We start from the raw sequence: 20,191 nt of genomic DNA, 5'->3' as shown, positions 1-20,191 counted from the left end.
CAAAATTGCAAGGGGTGCAATTTTAGGATGCTACACTAAGTATTATGATACTTTCACACTTTTTAAATACAAAGGGAATTTTTTGAAAAAGCAAGGATCATGTGGTTGCAAGACTGGATGGTAGCAACTTGGGAAAGTTTCAAAAGGGTCAATTTTTCTAACAAAGCCACAATTTAAAATTATGCAGGAATATGAAGGTGAATGAACCTTGAGAGAAAAGTTCCATAAGCCCATGGGAACTTTGCACTTCTATAGGACCTTCAAAACTTAACATGTGTTCAATCCAAACTTTTTAAAGCCACTTCTTAAGCACTCCTTTATAACTTTCAACTCAAATGTATCTACGAAGTTCATCATATATGACAAAGGGATACATAAAAAAAATCTTACATACATAGCTTGAAGAACTTGAGAAAATTAGAAACATGGAATCAAAAAGGAAAAAAAAGAGGTCCACATTTTGCTAAGGCAAAATAGACCATGCAAGACAACATAATTACATATCTATTGGCCAAGTAAACAACCAAAAGAACTAAAGATATACTTGCTTTCATTAGCCAAGTCAACAATTTCTACCTTCACTATTTACATATTTAACCATAGGTTTTGAATAGGAATTGTCTAATTTGGCTTGCATAGAGAACATAAAATTTCCCAATTCAAAAGCATCACAACATGAAATTACTCCTCCAATCAAACAACAATTAATAAAAGTCATACCAATTTGATCATTGATATTAAAACAGTTCAATCACACAAAGAACAACCTAAATGTACATTTCCTACCTTTTCTTTTCAATTATAATTAATATAAACAAATTATTAAAATATAAAAACTACTACCACCAATTTAAATGCATGCCAAAATGAATAAAAAATATAATCTTTTTAAACAACTAAAATTTTAAAACTTATCATTAAAAAATTCATCTAAAAAATGACTTATACATTAATCATGAGACTCAATGGAACTTTTTTTTTGATATATTTAGTACCTAATCTAAACTAAAAAATTCTAGATCAAGTCTTTCTCAAAGTGGGCCCTTGCCATTAATTTTTTAAAACTTTATATTAAAATTTTTTTTCCACGTATTAAAAGACAATAGATTTGAAACTTACTTTATAAAATTTGAAAAACCGAGATTTAACATTTAACCAGAAAATTGTGGAGGGGCGCGAAGGGCCCGATAATCTTGCTGAGTTGTAGATGAAGAAACAAAAACAAAGCACCATGATGATAGGCAAATAATGGAAAGAAGAAAACCAATTATTAGTGCAATATTCTGAACAGACAGGCAAAGGCATTTTCAATTACAGTCCTTCCTGGGTGCATTCCTTGCATGCTTCTTCCAACAACCACATATGCTCTCCTCGTCGCCTTATAGTTGAGGCCGATCTTCTCTTTCGTTGCATACATTTCTTCTAATTTTCGCCAATATTTGAAGATCTGTGTTTTAGGTGACGCATTGCTTCACATATCTGCTTATTTGAAGTGGATTTTCTTGCTTTACAAGGGCGGGATTCGATCCAGGGACGTGCAGAAGATCTGCTGGTGTTTTGGCAATAAGGTGCATTCTTGTTTTTCCTTGACCTGATTGTATTATTTTCGTTTCTGAAAAAATTAGTGGTTTGTATTGTTATTTTCTCTTGTTATTGCTATCTTGAAAGAAAATTGCGGGAGTAGGAGAAATAGGGTTTGTGTATGTTTTGTTGTCGTAAGTGTTTGTCCTCTGTTTTCACTGTTTTAGTTCCTTTAGAGTATTGGCCTCTAGAGTCCAGTTGTCTGCTTTGGTTGCAGTGAGATAGGCTTGTCATTTATTTCTTGTAAAGTTATACTTGGATTCGTTGGGGTATGCACGACATTTTATTTCCTACTTGAAAACAATCGAATGCAAAGCAACGGGATTTTCACTAAATGAATAATTGTTTAGCCCTGGATTATCAGGAAACAATGCTGGTCACGCTGGAATGTAGTTTCCAGATGACCTGGCCTTGTTTCTTTGGTTCGAAGGATACCTGTAATGAGAAGGAAGACTTTTCCTCATTGAGTGTGTAGTTAGGAAGGAATTGTGAACTCTTTTTATAAGAATTATAGAAAGACCTTTTTGGCTATTTACCAAATGGAAGGGAATATGCAGGAATAATAGTTGAGAGAATCGAAATTGAAAGTGGCGTAGATAAAGATGTTTTGGCTTGGATTGACATTGGTATGCCACTGCCTGAGTTTGTCATTTTTTTCTTAGAAAGCCTGTAGACAGAATATATATTATCATCGGTGTATAGTTTCCAAGTTTGCTACGATTTGATTATGTTTATATATGTATGTTCTAAAGTTCGCATCATCTTGAGTATGCCTGTTGCGGTACAATATTACTCAGTTCAGCACACATGAAACAAATAGTTTAATTTGAATTCTTCGTTGGATTGCTTATTGGACGACTGCCTGGTTCTGTACTGTTGGTTATTCTGTCCGGGCTGCACCTGTATAGAAATTATCAAAGACATGCATACAAAATTCTGTGGCAGTTTGGACCAAATATTCGAAATTTGAAATGTCATGAATTTACTCCGTGGAAAGTAGGATCCCTGTTAATAAGGTGCATTTTCATTATCTCTGAAACAATGGGGTTGAAACAGCAGAGCACTAGTACTCCATTAGTATCTTTCCCTCTAGTGAAACTGCAGTTAAAAGAAGGCCTAGCGTAAAAACTCTGACACTCAATTTCAACTATATCATTTCATTTAATGTTACACTCTCCCACTTGATTATCTGATTCAGAATGAGTTGTTGATGTATTTCCTGATCTATTTATAGTAATTCATGTGACAAAATCCCAGGTAACTACAAAATCAGCTATCTGTGTCTCATAAATCATGCCAAGGAACCCAAATTTTTATATAAGGATCTCTATCCTTCAACCTTGGACTTTAACTCAAAGAACCAACAAAAGATTTGAAGCACCATATAAAAGTGCTTCCTATGTTCCATGCATTTCCCAAATTTTATGGACCAAAACAAATAGGTAGAAACTACTCTCTGAGATTTTTGTATTATTTTAACTTTTAAACACATAACGGCATGGAAAAGAAAGATTTTATACATTATAAGCTGAAGCCTGACAGAGACAGTTGTCTTCAAATTCCAAGTTTAAACTTAGCAAGCAAGCTTCTAAATATTAAAATTATCATTGCTTACCACATTGCATCCCCTCCAAGGGATTGAATTGAAATTTGTCTGTGAGAACTAAGGCAGCTTGGGTCCAACAATTGTAAAAAAAAAGGAAAAGTAAATCAATGTTTCAACATCCATGGATGAATAAAGTAGCATAAGAGGACTCAAAAGACCTTGGTTTGATAGATGTTTGTAACATAATATATTTAAAGAATTGACTATTAACTCGCAATCTAACAGAATTTCTTGAAAGAGGTGTGTAGCAGCTGAAAACTTTGGGCCACAACCAAATGACGAGGCATATCAAGAGAGGAATCCTTTCAATCTTATAATATGCCTTCAGCTTTTTTTTTTCCATTCAGTGGCTTACCAGGCAGACATAATATTTTCAAGGTTGGCTTTCCCCAGTGAAGCTGGTTCACTCTGTCCCGATCACTGTGATGCTGCTTTTTCAAGATCAAAATTAGTACCTTGACAACAATCTTGTTAGCCTCATTCAACAATATAATAGATACGTGATGCAGGAGCTTCCTCGGCTTATTTGCAATCCTGTATCAACCAAATAATTCTATGTTCTTGCCTTTGCTTTCTTCTGTTTTGTATGCTTCTCTCTGTCTGATTTAAGAAAGAGTTTACACTTTCTTGTGTGCTTTTGGAGGCTTCAAGGTGATTTTGTGTAAGCACTGAGGGGTTCAGCTTTGGCGTGCTTGCCACAGTTATTGAAGGTTTTCCTACTTCTCACCATGCAATTCATGTACGTTATGCATTAGCACTGTGACCTGTCTTAGGCTCAGCATTTGTTTGAGACCTCTACAAGATCTGCTTCTATCTTTCTCGTCATTGGGAAGTACTTCATGGATTCAATTGTATGGGAATTAAGGACCTCATTTGGAAAATAATGACAAATGTTATTTTGAATTCAAATCTTTTGAAGGGAAGTTGCATAAGGCCATTGCACAGCTGGAGCCTTGCATTGTTTTTGTCATTAAGTTCCAGAACTTTCACTTGCCAGTTAGATTAATGAGGAGATCCAGCATGGTTAGCACCAGAATCCACACTTATATTGACCCACTTTAACTGTATGAACACAAATTCCAATGATGTGCCAAATTTAGAGGGTTGCCTCGATTTTTGAGAGATTGTAATGTTTTCTGTTTTAGGAGCCAGGATGTTTACAGATACGCATTTTTGGAATTCATTATAATCATCTCTTGCTCTAAGTTTCTATTTTTTGAAATTGTAAAGAGATCACCAAGATTTGTTATTCTTTAGCTCCATGCCTTGATGAATGAATCTTTCAATTAAAGTTCAATAAAGATTTGTATTTTTCCATTCATCTCCATCTGTATTTCATGGATGTTGTGTTTTTGAGTCGAGTTGCTTGGTTTGATAGCTCTTGATTGGGTTCTTAGACCTTGCTTTGCATCAAGTTTTATTAGAGTGAGGGCCTTTTGTGAAATGAGAAGATCTTTGAGGATCTGTGAAGGTTCAGTCTATGCATGGCGTGTCTTGTAGTTGCACTCAAAGAATTGTTGACTCATATTTGATAATTTTGCCTAGAAGACTAGTTGGTAGGGGCCTAGTTGGGTTTGCCAATGTGGTTGGAAGAGGTGTCTGAGTTGTATGATGCAATGGAAGAAGATTGTCATAGAGAGTTACTCTAATGGGAAGACCCCAATGATTTGGAGGATGAGGAGAGAGGCTAGGAGGAAAATGAACAAGAGTGAGCTAAGGCATTAAATGCAAATGTTACAGATGAAATATTGTTGTGAGCCACCTGTTGGGTTAGTAGAGGTGCATAGTGTAATGTCCCCTACTAGGAGGTTGCCTGTTTTCCAATGAATTAACGCACATTACTATACATTATTATGCTTTAATTCATATTTCGTAAACTATTACATGAATTAGTATTCATAACACATTCAACATTCGTTACATTAAGTCCTATCTTAGCTTCTTTCCTAATCCTAATGAGGGACGGGGATTTACTGTCATAGGGTGCTGACACCAACTACAAAGAGGCTTCCTCAAGGCCCAGGACTACCTCCCTACCTGTCTTGGGCTCACCATCATTTGTGATGGGTTTACTCACCTTTCTCTACACACACCAACCTATCCTCTCATAGGCATTAGCAAATGAATTAAAGTCTAGGCCATTAATATAATAGTCTTTCATGTTCTATGAATGTATATGAAATTAAGTATGACTGTCATACATATTGCAGTCTATATTAATATTACTATTAAATTCTGCATAAGAACATTATCAGGCTCCATATATTAAGCACATCCCCATGCATACCACCAAGAACAAGGATGTTACTGCCTGTAACTTAATAACAGTTCTGATTTGATCTGATCCATGGTGATCTCACTGGATGCTTTTGATTCCTTTCCTTTATATCTCTCAATGTGAGGGAGAGGTCACACCTCTTCATCATGTATGCCCTTTGGCAAGAGACACACCCTTTCACCATTAACACCATTTGAAAGAGTGCAACTCTTCATTATTTCTGCCCTTTGAAAGGGACACAACCTTTCACAATCAGATCTGCACTTTTGATTCCCAAATAATCCCCCCTTAAATGAGGTTCTCTTCTCCCTTTTATATCTCATGTTTGAGGGAGTCACAACTTTTCATTTTATGCCTTTTGACCATTCATTATTCTCTAATCAAATTTTATGATATTTGTTATTCTTTTATATTTTAATTTAATTTTAATTTTTATTCTTTTGTATTTTAATTTTATTATTATTATTTATTATTAAATTATATTTCAAAGTGGGGACATTACACATAGGTGGAGGTACTATGCTTTGCTGGATCACCAAATCTAGAAGAATTGATTGGTCGGATCATTGAGATAAGTTTAAAGACATCTTAGACTCATAAAGTGGGATTTGCCCATACAAAGTTGGAAGGAGTTGTATTTGTAGAGAACAAAGCACAAGAAGGAGAAAGCCACTTGTTGGGAGTAGATCATTGCCGAGATGAGAGGCAAGTTCTTATTGTGGGACTATTAGTTGGATCTTTTGGAGAAACATTAGGATTGAGAGAAGGGTACAGATTTATGTTGAGGAATTTTACAAGCTAATTATTCAATTTGGACATCATGATATGGACTAAGAGAAGATGGCACAATATGCAATGACCTTTAACTTACCATTCAAGAGGATATGAATATGTTGAGGCTTCGCACCATTGAGGAGGCTTACTAGTACACCTTGAAGGTTGAGGAGAAGCTAAGTAGGAGGCAACAAAAGAGTGCCAAAGAGAAAGAAGGAACTATTGGTGATAGAGGTGGGATCTAGTTTTGAGAAACCCCGACAAGGTGGAGGAAAGGGAACGAGCCCTCCTAGGCCAACCATTAGTAGGTGCAATTTCTCAAGCTTGAGGAAGAGTTGAGGAGGAACTAAAAATCAAGGAAGATAATTTGGTGTACTTGTTTGTAGTGTGGACAACAAGGTCATCGAGCCATTGAATTCATTAGATATAATTTCTTGGTAGAAGGAGAAGATAGACTTTTACACTAAGTACTTGCATGCGAAAGTCAAAATAGAATCCATATAGTAGGGCAAAACATGGAGATAGAAATTGAAGGTGGATGGGACAGAAATTGAAGGTGGATGGGACATGGCATAATTTAGTTCAAAAGAGATGTGGACAAGTGCACCGTGGCTAAGATTTGGAAGAGGAGAAGGGGCATGACCCAACTCAAAGTTGGAAGAGGTGAAGGAAGTAGGACAAGTCCATTCCAAAGTTCCTATACAAGTGTTGGGGGGCATGCTGTAGTTTGATTACTAGTTGAAAGAATCATTCTACCGCTTAGCTCTCATTTGTGAGCATTGAGCTCACAAATTCTCTATTGTGGTCTGTGACCAAGAATACCCTTAGCCCATCTACAATCCCATATCAACCATAAATATTCTATGCTCTTTTTCTTTTTTCCCCCCTTTGTTTTGTAGGTTTCTTTTTGTGCATCTTGAGGAGTTTGTGCTTTCTCTTGTGTGCTTTTGAAGGCTTAAAGTTGATTGTATGTTAATGCCATAGGGTTTTGTTGTGGCATGCTTGTCACACTTATTCACGTAAGGTTTCTCCTCTCTACTCACAACTTATGCTAAATATTTGTTTGTTTGGGAGCCCTCCAAACATGCTTGTCATTTAGAAGTATTTCATGGATACAAACATTTGGGAATTAAGGATCTCATTTGGAGGATCATGGCAACTATTATTTCAAATTCAAATCTTTCCTAGGGAAGTTTGTGCCAAGCCAAAAGACTGTTGCACAACTAGAGTCTATTGGAAGAATGGTGTGTTATTCACTTGTAGAGAGTTCCTTGTTTTCATAGACAAACAACCTAGTTCAATCATATATTGTAGGATGGTGTTGTAATTGTGCTCCTTTGTAGTATGAGTTAGTATTTGTGGTTTGGCATGGGGGTGTGTTGGACCAGTTGAAGCCATGGTAGAAATTGTAGAAGGTTTGCCTAGAGTATGTGTGGTGTTGTCGGAGCATGTTTGGCATTTGCAAAAAATAGATGGATGGTCTTGTTATTACTACAAGCATTTAGAAGGTGTTCTAGTGCACCGCAGACCACGGTAGTGTTAACTTAGTTACCACAATCTATGGGAATTGCCTTGGTGGTATTGTGGGAGTCATTATTTAGTTACTTCTTCATAATGTTTTATTCAATGCAATGAATGTTTGGTGAATAGTTGATGACTTGGACCAATCATGAGTTTCTAGATTGAAAGTTTTTTGCTAGTCGGGAAATTTTGTGGGAATGACATGTGGCATAGATGATGTCACTGTAAGTTTCTTGTTTGGTTGTTTGACAAGTGACATTCCAAACATGGTTAGAATGTTGAGATGGTTGGGATTACATAAAATGACTTTGATTGCATCTAAGTTGAGACATGAAAGAAGATGGCTGAATATGATGATGAGTATGTGATAGATTGAAATGGATGTGTAGTGGTTGTACACTGTATGTTTGCAGATTGAAGATAACAACATAAGGGACCAACTATTTGTATTCAGATTCTGTATTTTATAGATTAATACAACTGTTGTCCTTGTCTCTATTTTGTTGTTGGGTTTTTTCTTGAAAGGGTTTCCCATGTTAAATTTTGTCTCATTTGTTCTGTGACCTTGTATGTTTTTTTATTATTTCACAGTTTTATTGCTAAGTGAATTGATACAGCAACACAATTTAATAATTTGATCACATAATTTAAGATTCTATTGCAATCTTTGATCAGAAATTTCTTTTTTTGGTATAAGTGCCATACAATGAAGTTTTGTTGGGAAGAAAGGATTCACCTTTTCTTGATAATTATGTTTCTGGTTGCAGTGCATGTATTTCTTGATTTTATGAAAATTTAGGGATTTGTGCTGTAGGAGTCATGGCTAGTACATTGAGATTTGATATTGAGAAATTCAGTGGTTAGAATTTTGAATTATGGAAGTTGAAGGTTGAAGACCTCTAGTGGAGAGAGATCAATGGACTAAGATATCTTCTTCAACAAAACCATTTGGTATGTTAGAGATCAATGGATTAAATTGGATAAGAAAGCTAGAAGTACCATTCGTTTGTCTTGCAGATACTGTTTTGATGAATGTATTAGAAGAACAAACTACATGTTTGTTGTGGAAGAAAATAGGAGCATTATATCAATCCAATAGTTTAGTGAATAAATTGTTGTTGAAAAAGAAGTTGTATTTATTGAAAATGAAAGAAGACGGTAAATGATTATCTCAATGCATTTAATTTAATCCCGAGTCAATTGATTTCAATTGGTTTTAAATTATAAGAAGAGGATAAATGCTCATTTTACACCATTCTTTACTTAATTCATGGGAAAATTTAATTATGACAATCATTTGAAACTCTTCTTCATCTAAGCTTGAAGATATTGTAGAAGTTTTTCTCACTGAAGAGATCAAGAGAAAGTTCATGGATGACTCCTCTAAATATGCATTGTTTGTGAGGGGCTGATAAAAAAGCAGAGGGGGTATAAAAAAGATAGGAGATAAAGGTAAGTCAAAGTCATGGGTGGGTTCGAAACTTGTACAAAATATAAATTAAAATGTTGGGACTGTGGTAAAAGAGGTCATATAAAGGAGAGAAAGAAAGAAAGATTTGATGATTCCTGTAAACAATCCTTTGACAGTGATTAGTTTAGCAATGATGCTTTTATTTTTGTTAACATTGTTGGTAATGTTTCTTGGTGAATTGACTCAGGTGCCTTGTTTACTATGACTCCTTATAAGGAGTTGTATGCGGAGTCCAAGAAGTGTGACAGAGGACGAATTTTCCTTGGTGATAACAACTTGTAATAGTTGGTTGGGCTTGTAATAGTTGGTTGGGGAAAGGTAAAATTGACCTTTAGTGATACAAGTGGACTTTGTAGCAGATGTGTTGCACATTCCAGGTTTGGGAAGGAATTTAGTTTCTATTTCTAAGAGGAATGATTGGTCTGTATGTCACCTTTGATGAGTAGGGTTGCACATTGGTAGGAGGGAACTTGGTGTAGGCTAAAGGGGTTTGGCATGGAACTCTCTTTAAGCTAGAAGCTACTACATTGTGTAATTCAGCCAATGTAATTGAACCTATGGAATCATGTATGTTGTGGCATCATAGATTGGGTCACACTGTTGAAAAAGGTTTGAAGACCTTGCTTAATAGAGATTGTGACTGGTTTTTTTAATTATTTAGTACATTTTGAGTATTGTGAATTCCATATTTGGTAAATAGAATAAGGTTGAATTTTCTTCACGTAGTATTAGACTAGTAAGATATTAGAAGTGATTCACAATGTTGTGTTTGGTTTTGTGGATGTCCTTTCTTTGGGTAAATCTTGGTACTATGTCTTCTTTGTTAATGATTATTGTAGACAAACATGGATGTATTTTCTTAAGCACCAGTTTGAGGTTTTTTTTTGCAAATTTCAGAAATCTAAGTTACTTGTGCAAAATAGATAAGAAAAGATTTTAAGGTTGGATAATCGTGAGAGTATTTCTCTAAGGGATTTGAAGAATTCTGTAGACATGCTAGAATTGTAGAAGATAAAATTACACCGTATACATCACAATTTGATGGGATAGTTGAAATAATACCTAAAACTTTAATTAAATGAGCTAAAAATGTGTTAAGCAAATTAAGCTAGAAATGTTTTAAGGAATGCAAATTTAGAAACACCTTATACATGTTATTCAAAAGATTGTTTTTAGGGATCTTTAACTTTTCTCTAAGAAAGAATAGTTAGAAGAATTATAACAAGATGTATCTTGAAAACAAACAAGAGCAAGAAGATAAATTTACAAAGAATCAAAATTCTGAACAAGAACATGATAGTAAGGATGGAGATGAATGCTTGAAAGAAGAAGAAAGGCTACAAATTAGCTAAGAATAGAGCATGGAGTAAACACATCCTGGCAAAGGTTTTGACTATGGCTTGTTTTCCACCAATTGTAAGGAAGTCCACAACATATTGGAAACAACCTGACAGGTATAGTCCATATTTTTGTTGTCTTTTGGGTTTATCTTGTATTGATGGCGAACCAAGATCCATGAAGGAAGCTCTTTTCTATAGAAAACAAGTTTTGGAAGAAGGTCATGGAGGATACATCGGCTTTGGACAAATGTGAGACTTGGGATTTGGTTGATTTGCTTGAAGGAAGAAAAATTATTGTTTGCAAATATATGTACAAAGAGAAGTTGAGGGTAGAAGGTAAATTGGAAAGATAGAAGGTAAGGTTGGTTGCAAAAGGATATCCTCAAATTGAGGGAATACTTTTAGTGAGATTTTCTTTCTTGTAGCTAAATTAAACTCCATGAAATTTGTGCTGGGCATTGTTGCTTTTTATCATGAGGTAGAACAAATGGATGACAAATCTATATTCTTGCATGGAGATTAAGAGGAGTATCCATATGAAACAACCTAATGAATTGAGGTTAAGGGGAAATGAAATCTAGCTTGTAAGTTTAAAGGTCTTTGTGTGGTTTGAAGTAGATACCTTAAATGTGGTTTCAAAAGTTTGATTCGCATGACTTGGAACTAGGGTTTGCTAGGAGTAATGTGGATCATTTTGTTCACTACAAATAGATTGGTGATCACATTATAATTATTATTTTAAATATTAATGATATTACTCATTTGAAACAATAAGGCAATAATTAAGGAGCTCAAAACTCAACTTTCAAAATAAATTTGAAATGAAGGATCTAGGAGTTGTAGAGATTTAATACACGATAGTAAACTTGTAAACATTCCTTTAGTTGTAGGCACTAAGTTGTCTTTAGAACAAAGTTCTAATTCTCAAGAGTATTTTGACATGTACAATGTTCCTTATTCTAGTGTGGTAGGAAGCTTGATGTATGCTATGGTTATTAGTAGACTAGACATTGTCTAAGTAGTGGATGTTCTTAGGAGATTTATGTTAAATCCTAGAAGAGAACATTGCACCTATGTGAAAAGAGTCTTTAGGTACTTGAGAGGAAATTTTGATTATTGTATTTGTTATCATGGGATTGATAATGTTGGCAAGTTGTTGAATATACAAGGCTTTCTAGATTTAGATTGGGTTGTAGATCTTGACAATAGAAGATCTACAAGCGGCTATGTTTATTCTCTATTTGGAGGAGCAATAAGTTGGATGAGAAAAAGGCAACCTATAATTGCTTTGTCCACTACTAAAACTAAGTATCAATCATAGGAGCAATACCTATTATGACAATTAGTTTTAACTTTTAGTAGTGGAAAAAGCAATTATAGGTTACAAAAATTGAAAGCTGGTATTGATTTTGAGAGCAAGATTATGACAATCAACAGTGACTATCAGATTGCAATTTGTTTAGCAAAAAACTTGATGTCGGAAGAGGCAAATAATGTTTCAATGAAAAAAGTTAATATTTTGGTAAATGTAGCTTATCTTTTACAAAGCTAATGATCACTAAAATTTTTTGTTGGTATAGGGATGCAATTGTTTTATCTTTGCCTTTATTTAGTTTCTTTGCAACTCCCCTATGATAAATTTCCTTGTCTGCAGAGACAAACAACCAGTTCTATCATAGATAGTAGAATGGTGTTGAAATTGTGCAGTACAAGTTAGCCTTTGTTGTTTGGCTTGGAGGTGTATTTGACTTCGCTTGTGGCATTTAAGAAACCACAAAAGGTTTGGTTGGAGTCTGTGTGGCGTCTACATAAGTTAGATGGATGGCCTTGGTGTAATCATGAGCATTTGGAATGTGTTTTGGTGTATTGTAGACCATGGAGGTGTTATCTTAGATATGACAAGCCATGAGAAGGTCTTGGTAGTACCGTGTGATTCACTGTTCAGTTATTTCTTTATAGTGTTTTATTTAACACAATAGATTTATCATCAACTATTGATGGCTTGGATCAATTGTGGGAGTCTTTATATTGAAAGTTTTTTTTATTTGTTGGGAAATCCTTGTAGGAGTGACACGTGGTAAAAGTGATGTCATTGTAAGGTCCTTGTTTGATTGCTCTATAGCTGAAATTCCAGAGATGAGTAGAATGTGGAGTTGGTTAGAATCTTCTGAAATGAATTCGAGCCTACCAAGAAACAAATCATCCAAGTTCATAATTGTTTCTACGTGCAAGGATAGGTTTTGGAATTGCTTAATATATTCCTTAACCAATCCTATTTGTTGCAGTTTGGCTAACTGGCTTAAGTAATTCTCTGATATATTGTTGCTATATTGTATCTACAATTCCTTTGTAAAATTGAGTAGGTGACATTGAGGGTTTTCTTTTTCTTTTGAGAACATAATCATTTATACCAAATGAACTGCTAGGTTCCAGATATAAGGAAGCCACTGTAACCTTTTGTCCACATGAGATCTGATCAAAATCAAACAAATTCTCCATTTGGTTAATCCAAGTGACTGGATCCTTTCAACAAAACTTTTGCATGGCTACTTTTGGTACTAGACTTCAAGATCCAGAATGAGTGCTAGAATTTGGTTATCTTGACAATCCACCTTAATTGATTGAAACTTTGGGAGTGAGAAATGAATGGGGTTGGGTGCTTGGTAGTGATAACGACAGCATCTGGATAGAATCTTTGATAGAAGAGAATGTTTTTATTCATGCTTGCCAAATCTCCTTACATGTTGTCATACCCTCTTCGAACTGGTCCACATAATCATCCAATGGAGATGACATATCATGATTGAAGTCCCACCTAAGCTTATATCAAAATCTTTATCCACTTTGTTTGGAGTTTTTCTTTGTGTAGGAATTCTTTCCTTGACATCTAGTTCATGGCCTCTTTGTTGAGGCTTGGTAGTGCAAAATTTGATTTTCATCATTGATCCAACTTTGGTTGGATGATTTAGGAATTATGTTGGTCACAAAATAAAAATATTAATGAGCAGACATGAATTTTTGTGATCTTTGAAAAACTGCAAACAAATATGAAATATTCTAATAATTCTAGCATGTAGAGAAAATTTACAAAAATGAAAAAATCCTAAAATTGCAATAAGTCAATCAATATTGATCACAAAAAGGTGAATTTTCGAATGTAATTTTTCTTGGATCTTCTAGTTCTAGTATAAATAGTGTAGATAAATGTGCAGGCATTTGTGAGAATCCAGGCAAATTTTAAAAAATAAGAATGAAACCTAATTTCCTAATAAAATTATAAATCTTTCAAAAATGCTACATCTGACCTCCAATCTAGATTGTAGCTTCTTCAATATGTCCTTTATCAACTCTTAGATTTCAGAAATTTTTTAGCCAAAATGAGGAAGATATGTGGTTGACAACTTGACCTAAATTGAAATTGTTTTCTTTGTTTCTTGTCTCTGGATACAAAGATCATGCTTTGATACCACTTGTAATGAAATACTTTGTACAGAAGAAGAATACAATGGAAAATACTTGGAATTATAATAGGAATTACTTGCAAATGCTCAATAATAGTAAGCCACTTCTAGGGGGCAACCTTCAAACCTTCAAAAGTCTTTAACAAGAACAAAGTGCACAATATGATAATAAAATACACATTACCTCCTATATATATTGTACTTATGCCATGGAGACCACTTAGGCCAACTTCATTACCCATATAAATCTATAGAAATGATAATAGAACTTAATGAAAGGAGCAAATTTCTTTTGTGTATCCTAATCAAATGGGAGTTAATTTCCACCCACAGGATGAGCAATGTGAGAAATTAGCATAATATGTTTGATCATTGTGAGATTCAAATCAATTGCGAGCAAATATGCACCTTGTGGATGGTTGTTCGTTCCATTGATTTGGCTTACTTGTAATCATATGAGAATATATTGCATTGTATAATTCTTTATCATCATCCCTTCCAATCATCGTTCCTCATGTCCAATAATTTTCTGGATCATTATAACCATTTGTCTTAAAATGTTTCCTGAGCAAATTGTTTCTCTATTATAATACATTAAATATTAAAAGCTATATATCCTACGAAACCCGGGGACGCGTCCCCTACCTGAAAACCCCCGTCCCAGTCCCGGGGACGTTTCGGGGACTTGGGGACGGCCAGGGGACGTCCCCCCCCCGTCCCCAAATTGTCAAAATTTTGAGGGGACGTCCCCGAAACGGGGGGACGGCTTCCCTAGCTGTGGGGGACGTCCGTACGTCCCGGGGACGGCTAGGGACGGATTGGGGACGTCCCAGCCGTCCCGGGGACGGCCAGACGTCCCCCACATCTAGGGCTAGGGAAAAATATTAAAATAAAAAATGTCGTATTTTCAATTTTTTTTAATGATGTTTTTTGCATAATTGAGGGAGTGAAATATCTCATGAAGGGTTTTTTGCCAATAGAAAAATAACACCCGATGCCTATATAAAATAATAAAAGTATTTTTGGCCTCGCGGGGCGCTGCCCCTTGACCCCGCAAGGGGCGATGCCCCTTGACCCCAAGTTGGGGGCGCTGCCCCCAAACCCCCGTCAAAAAATATAGGGGGGAACTGCGCTGATGGAAGTAGTGAAAATTTAACCTCTGAGTCTGATTAGGCTCCATTATGTATTTTATTTCTTTAACATCTATTATGATATGCATATTGACAATGTGAATGAATTGAAATTCTGAATTATGAGTGCATATTGAGTATTGAGTCTATTGATAATGTTGTATGTTCGATGTTTGCATTCTAAAATGTTTTCATAGTATCATACACATGCTATATCCATGTTTTCATATGAATATAATGTATAGATGCATGCTTTATCCATGTTTTCATATGAACATTTAGAATTTTCCTATATATTTTAAATTTTCCCTATATTTTATACAGCCGTCCCCTTTGCCGTCCCCCCCGTCCCCAAATTTGGGAAAAAAATTTGCCGTCCCAGAAACTCGTCCCCCCGTCCCCCCGTCCCGGAAACTTGGGGTAACATAGTATATATCTGATCTCTCACAAGTCTTGGGGAAATTTATATTTGATTTGGACTTGCATATAGCAGTACCTATAGTTTGTTGGTTTTTGTGCAGCATACTTGATGGTGAAGGCTTCTTGACTTGCTTATACCAAGTTAATCTCAAATTGAAATTTATCATTGTTTAGACACCTCTAGAATGCTAATAAACCAAAATAGTTGCAATAATCACCCAAGAGAAGCTACTATAGCGTCTTTAGGCTTCTTGACTTGCTTAACATTCACAGAGACATCATTTTCTAGAAAAATAATTGCTTGTTGAAATTACGATTGATGAACATAAAAGATGTGTATGTCCTATGCCCACTGCTAACTCGATAAACAAACCATTGAAACACTACCACAAGACTGGGTTATGACTATTAAAACAATTTTTCTATTAAATCACCAAATTTTTTATCAAACAACTCTATTACTTAAGGTTAAAAATGGTGTATTGCCTTAATTCTCAAGGCATGTACTTCTTGTTACTTAGATTTCTTGGGTAGAGTTTAGGAAGAAAATGAGTTTTGACTATAGCAAAGACCAATATATAATTTATAAAGACCTGTTTATGACTCATTCTTTGGTTTTTCCTTTTGCAATACTGGTTCCTCTCCTGCAGCTGGGTGATAGTGATTAAAATTGAACTTGTGTAAGTGTGTTGCATAGATGGAAGAGCTTGGATCCAGTTCTGTAGTGGCAAAATCTATGAAGGACGGAGGATATGCAGGTACCCATATTGAGGAATATTGGATGCTTGACAAATGAATGTGTATCGGAATAATGGTCGCTATTCTGATAATGCAAAATTGACTTCATCTTCTGGTGCAGGAAACTATGAAAAGGAAAACATAGACCATGATGCAAATACAATTACAGGCAATTCAAAGACAGATGGGTCTGAGGAGATTTTGGTACCTGTTATTGATGTCCAAGAGAGGGGAAAAGAAGCTACAGATATAAGAGTTACTCAATTTGGTATCACCGATGATGTAGAGTCACATTCTGAGGTGACAAAGCAGTCCAATATAACAATTGAAGAGCAGGAACAATCTGATATAAATTCTGAATGGAAAAATACACATGGTACTAAGGTAGAGGCACTCAATTGCTTGTGCTATACGTGCTTATTTATCTCTCTTTGTCCTTATGAGAGAACTAACATAGTGAATAGTTTTCCAACTCTTGATGTGCGTCTTGCAGGAAATTGGATTGTCATCCAAACAGTGTTCAATACAATCCAAATTACAAAAGGCTGGCACTAGTGTTCCTGGAAAAGGGGTTAGTTCATTATCTCAAATTCAAAAATCAAAACATCCTCAGAATGTGGGTAGAACTGTAAAGGGTGGAGTAAAAGATGTTGTGGATACAAGTTGTAAGCAGAAAAAATCTACACAAGAGAAATCACCAATTGAGGTACATGGTTTGTCTGCTCCAGTTCTCTGCACGGTTAATGATGGAGGTTCACAATCAAACCATACTGTTCCACAACCATTTTCTTTATCTACTGGAAAGAGAGCTTCTACTGGTGGTACGTCAAGGCAAGCACACACAAATAGTATATCTTTATCGGCTACTAAAGATGCACAGGTAAGCATTCAAGTATAATAAGTTACATCATTGGATTATGATGGGATTGAATGAGGTTATCCTCAGTTTGTTATTGTCATTGATGTCGTACAATATCTTGTAACAAGTGGGCTGAGAATAGTTATACATGATTGGCTAGGCCATACCTTCAGCTTGATTTTGTTTTTATTTATGTTTCTTGAACAGTTAGCTGCCAAGTACACCTTGACATCTTCAACAAAAAAGCCTTCACATTCTGTAAACTCAAAGTGAGTCATTTTATTTTGTTCGGTTGAACCCTTTAACATTACTTTTGGTTTTATTTATATTTTATTTACCTGTAATAACTTAGTGAAGAATTTATGATTTAATCCTATGTTTCTTCCAAGCTCTTTCTGACAAGCAGGGATGAATATCATTGTCAAATGTGTTACTAATTTGTATTTTATGTCTAAGCATTTAGCTTTCTTTGATTCAAATGCAGGTTGAACAGACATGTTCTGAAGGACATTCAACAAAAACAATCAAATGCTGAAGTTGAAGAAACTTGTTCTGTAGCTTCTTCATATCCTTTTACTTGAAGCATTAGTGGTTTAATCCTTTGTTTGTTTTAATTTATTTACCTTGATATTATACATTTCTTAAATTCAAAATTTATTTTTCTAGCTGTGCATATTTGTTTGAGCTTCTTTTTCCTTAACGTTTTGTAGCACTGTGAATTCAGTGAAGGCTTATAAATCCAAGCTAGTAAGTTCTGCTTCTTCACATGGGTTTGTTTCTAGGTGTGATGAACGAGCTGAAAAGCGAAAAGAGGTAGTTTATGGTCAACACTAATATATAATTACTTAAAAATTTCTGTTTCTTTTTCATATGGATGATATTGACAATGTCAATTTGTTTGTGCATTGTATTAGTTTTTCTCAAAGTTAGATGAAAAGCTCCATGCAAGGGAAGAAGAAATAAATCAATTGCAGGCCAAGACAAAGGTTTTGAAACTGTGCCATTTTAGTTAGGGGCAATATTGGTTGTTATCCTGTTTTATTTTGTTTGGTGATTAAAGGTGCTGCTCCGTATTTTCAGTCATGTTTCAGTTTCTAGTTATTTTATTGTAAATGTTTTGGTGGAATTTCTTTGTGCTTCATCCTTGCTTGTGGGAATCTTGTGTCCATAGGAGGAGAAAGAAGCTGCCATAAAGGAGCTTAGGAGGAGTTTAACATTTAAAGCTACACCAATGCCAAGTTTCTACCATGAAGCATCGCTGCCAAAAGTTGAGCTAAAGAAGGTAGTTATGGCAGGTTCTTTTGCTGTTTTGAAGAAACATATTCTGTGCGCTGTTCTATGCTATAATTACTAAAATAAGTTAGCCTTTTTTAGTAATGTTTTTCACTTTATCGGTGGAGAATTGTCTCTTTGTAATGCTAATTGTCTGCAACATCTAACAAGCCAGCTGCTAGTTATGCTTACAATTTATTTTGTACTTAATATATAGCTGTCAAGTCTTACTGTGTGATGATTCTAGTTTCTTTTTAAATTGCTCGTGATCGTATGCCGCAATATAGTTTGGAGGTTTTTGTTTACTTGTCACATTAGTGGTCCATCCAGAACTTCTCTATAATATGTCTGATTAATATGGATGCAGTGACTATCAAATAGAAAACAATTTCTAGGTTTTTTGTTTCAAGAGTTTGGCAAGCTGATCATCGACACATTTGCCATATTCTGCTACCTACCAAGGATGATGCAATGTTTGTGGTGACTATGAAGATCGCCACAAAAAAGGATTAGTGCAATGCAATGCTTCTCCAGATTTTGCTTTAAATTTTAAAATAATAAATGATAACAGCATCTTTGTATGAAAGTTGAGGATCCTTGTGCATAAAGTTTGATCAAGATTTATGATATGCAGATACCTCCTACTCGTGCTAAATCACCTAAGCTGGGGCGTAGAAAAAGCAGTTCAGGTGTGGAATCTGATGGAAATCCTGTTAAGTTATGTACAGCTGCTTCTGTTTTTGAGCAGAGTAATATCAATAAGAGTTTACAGAAAGTTCAGAATTCTGCAAATTTAGATAAGTCTTCTGACAAAGGCAGAGTGACTGGACAGAAATCCATGCACAAATCAGTAACCAAATTGCCCTCTGAGAAGCCTATAAAAATAAAGTCCAAGGCAAGACCTCATATTGCAGAAAGTGATATCTTAAACATGCCAGATGTTGAATCTGCCAGTGGATCTACTGAGAATGGAAAGTTCGGTGTGATCAGTGAGTCCCATACTAGTTCTGTCAGTTCTAATCATGATCATAGACTGGAAGCTAAACAATCGGAAACTGTTTTAGAGCTAAAGGAATTTGACTTTTCCAGTACGCAGAATGACATTGCAGGAGAAGTCATTGACGATAACATCCTGAGGGAATCAGACTCTCTTATTGATAATGTTGAAGATCTTGATCCAGGTTTGATGGCCTTAGATGAAAAATTACATGCTTGCTTTGTCGCAAACTGAATGTAAATAAAAATTGTTTGAACTTCTATGTTGCAAAAGATGGACTTTACCAAGACTCCAGTTGTATGGAAGTCGGTTATTTAAGTTTTTCTCTTCAAATCTCATTTTAAGAGTTCCAGTAAGTCAGTAAGAAAGGCATGAGGATCACTAGCCAAGACTAGATCAAAACAATGCCATAATGTATATGCCGGATCCAAATTAGTGCTGAATCGATAGTACTATCTTTAGTTTTGCCATATGTTCATCTATCTTTATATGTGCCAAGCCTTTGTTTCTGCTGTTTTATCAGTACTTTTTGTAGTGAGGAGCAGTATTTTGTCGAAATACATATTATTATTGATTCCATATTTTTAGTTTACCTAATTAGTTTATTTCAATATTACTAGTGCCTTAAAATGTGTGGCATCTGTAAATAATTTCTAAGTATTTCAAGTATGTCTGTCATCTGACTTGTTACTTAGTGAGTGCTGCATGGCAGAATCCTATAATGCTTATGCTTCTATTGATTC

The 20,191-nt window shown here is 35.2% G+C and overlaps 1 protein-coding gene across 5 annotated transcripts; it reads left to right on the top strand.

Moving 5' to 3' along the window:
- The first annotated feature begins 1,147 nt into the window (after positions 1-1,147).
- On the top strand, positions 1,148-19,920 carry LOC131077739 (protein WVD2-like 4). 5 transcript variants are annotated; one of them, XM_058015290.2, is made up of 11 exons: positions 1,148-1,384; positions 1,515-1,568; positions 16,280-16,340; positions 16,442-16,704; positions 16,814-17,200; positions 17,387-17,448; positions 17,664-17,744; positions 17,893-17,992; positions 18,094-18,165; positions 18,351-18,461; positions 19,086-19,920. In XM_058015290.2, exons 3-11 carry the CDS (start codon positions 16,280-16,282, stop codon positions 19,680-19,682), a joined length of 1,734 nt encoding a protein of 577 aa, XP_057871273.1. In that variant the 5' UTR covers positions 1,148-1,384; positions 1,515-1,568; the 3' UTR covers positions 19,683-19,920. The 5 variants fall into 5 exon arrangements, with proteins under 5 accessions (XP_057871273.1, XP_057871274.1, XP_057871275.1 ...); XM_058015291.2 differs by having other exon boundaries at positions 16,268-16,340; XM_058015292.2 differs by having other exon boundaries at positions 16,233-16,340.
- Positions 19,921-20,191: the final 271 nt, after the last annotated feature.

This window comes from Cryptomeria japonica, chromosome 11 (genome assembly GCF_030272615.1).
Source record: "Cryptomeria japonica chromosome 11, Sugi_1.0, whole genome shotgun sequence".
NCBI classification, from domain to species: domain Eukaryota; kingdom Viridiplantae; phylum Streptophyta; class Pinopsida; order Cupressales; family Cupressaceae; genus Cryptomeria; species Cryptomeria japonica.
This window is presented reverse-complemented; position numbering and strand designations above follow the sequence as displayed.

Bases quoted from the DNA above. Each gene is read 5' to 3' on its own strand.
- LOC131077739 (XM_058015290.2), top strand. From the start codon at position 16,280: ATGGAAGAGCTTGGATCCAGTTCTGTAGTGGCAAAATCTATGAAGGAC. The intron at 17,993-18,093 runs GTAGTTTATGGT...GCATTGTATTAG, and splicing joins GAGCTGAAAAGCGAAAAGAG to TTTTTCTCAAAGTTAGATGA. The intron at 18,462-19,085 runs GTAGTTATGGCA...TATGATATGCAG, and splicing joins CAAAAGTTGAGCTAAAGAAG to ATACCTCCTACTCGTGCTAA.